The sequence below is a fragment of the Cupressus sempervirens genome, chromosome 2 (assembly GCF_028749045.1).
Source record: "Cupressus sempervirens isolate cs-2001-9-10 chromosome 2, ASM2874904v1, whole genome shotgun sequence".
In the NCBI taxonomy this organism is placed as follows: domain Eukaryota; kingdom Viridiplantae; phylum Streptophyta; class Pinopsida; order Cupressales; family Cupressaceae; genus Cupressus; species Cupressus sempervirens.
The window spans coordinates 152,116,244-152,118,216 of record NC_143119.1 but is presented as its reverse complement, the minus strand read 5'-3'; the positions used below and the strand labels follow the sequence as shown (position 1 = coordinate 152,118,216).

General features: G+C 40.6%; 1 protein-coding gene across 1 annotated transcript; it reads left to right on the top strand.

Moving 5' to 3' along the window:
• The first annotated feature begins 330 nt into the window (after window positions 1-330).
• Window positions 331-1,703, top strand: LOC149571500 (uncharacterized). Its single transcript, XM_089815700.1, has 3 exons — window positions 331-921; window positions 1,053-1,271; window positions 1,440-1,703. The coding sequence occupies exons 1-3, from the start codon at window positions 331-333 to the stop codon at window positions 1,701-1,703; spliced, it is 1,074 nt and encodes a 357-aa protein (XP_089671826.1).
• The last annotated feature ends 270 nt before the right edge of the window (window positions 1,704-1,973 follow it).

Sequence of the window (1,973 nt, the reverse complement as noted above, 5' to 3'; positions counted from 1 at the left end):
AGGACTGTTTGGGAGGAATTGGGGTGTAGCGTTGTCATGGATGGGTGGACGGACATTAGACACCGTCCACTCATCAATGTCATAGTCACATGTACAAAGGGCCCATTCTTTCTTAGGGCAGTTGATTGTTCGGGGCATCGAAAAGATGCTGATTTTCAATTTCAGATTCTTTGGGAAGCCATTGAGGAGATTGGGCCATAAAATGTGGTCCAAGTAGTGACAGATGTAGCTCATGTGTGCAGAGCTGCAGGGAGGCTTATTGAGGCCACATATCAGCATATTTGGTGGACTCCTTGTTGTGTGCATGCTATGAACAATGCTCTAAAGGACATGGGGAAGATTAGTTGGATAAAGGGAGTGGTGAGTGATGCTAGAGATGTGCAGATGTATATCTGCAACCACCACACCTCACATGCACTATTTAGGAGCTTCGCCAACAAGGAGTTCTTGAAGCCAGTTGAGACACGATATGCATCCTATTTCATTCTCTTGGAGAGAATGCTTGATTTGCAAGAGCCACTGCAACTAATGGTTATGACAAATGAATGGAATAGGTGGGATGGTTCTAGGTCAGAGCAGGGGATGAGGGTGAAGGATATAGTTAAGAGTGATGTATTTTGGAGTGATGCAAAATACATTGTCTCTATTATTAGGCCAGTCTTCGAGGTGATCAAGTATGGAGATGGGGATGCGCCCACACTTGGAGAGGTGTATGAGTGCATTGATTCTATGCTTGGGCAGATGAGGGCAATTGTGCGAGAGAAGGACCCCACATTAGCCTTCTACAATGATCACATTCAGCCTATTATTCAGCATAGATGGGACAAACTTAACACACCCTTACACATGGCTGCATATGCATTGAATCCGAGGTGGTACATGACTAGGCTTGGTAGAGTTACACCACTTCACGATGATGAGGTGATTTATATTATTATTATATAACACTTTAAGACTTAGATTCTTATCATTTTATAAATTAAAATCATTTAGATTACTAGTATCTTGATTCTTCTATTTGCTAATAATTTGTACCTTTTAAATTTTTTCAGGTGAAGGAAGGGTTCTTCAAGTGCATAGATAGGATGTATGACCCTGAGACAGCAGCTAAGGTTCGCATTGAGTGGACCAAATTTGCTACTCTGAGGGGTTACAGACAAGCGGCAAAGGCGGATATCAAGACTATGGCACAAGAGGATCCCATTTTGTGGCAGTCAGCTTATGGACCGAAATCTACAACCACCACACTAGCTATTCGTTTGCTGTCCCGGGTACTTAGTTCCTCAACTTTTAACTTTTCATTGTTTATTGTTCAATAATCATTGTTCAACTTCTAATTCCCGAGTCTTACATTAGCCAATTATTTTTCATCTCAAGTTTCTAGTTCCTCAGCTTCTGAGAGGAATTGGTCTACATATAGCTTCATCCACTCTCTTAAGAGGAATAGACTTACCTCTCAAAGAGCAGAGAAGCTAGTGGCTGTACATAGTGTGTTGCGTATCAATGACCGCATCACAAGTGTGTACAAGGAAAGCCTAGCATCTCGATGGGATGTAGAGCCTGAGGAGCCATCGCAGATTGATGAGGAAGATGCTTTAGATCCAACCACAGGGCTAGTTGGTGTTCCCTTTTCAGCTCTTGATCTTGGAGAGACTGATAGTTCCAGTGGCGATGAGTTTCAACCTCCAGGGGATGATCATTGATCATTGATCATTGATTTGGCATTTTGATTTGGACTCTTGGAGACTCGTAGTTTTTGTTTGCATTATATACTTATTTTGATATCATGGTTCATGGTACATGATACTTAATTGTAATCATCTTTATGTCTGAGTCATGACTCATATGATCATTGATTACTATTAGATAGTAGTATCTAGATACTCATACTATTGATCTGAAGACTGATATATAGTCTTATAGACTAATATTTATTATTTTGAATATTTTCTGATGTTCAATGTTCAATGTTC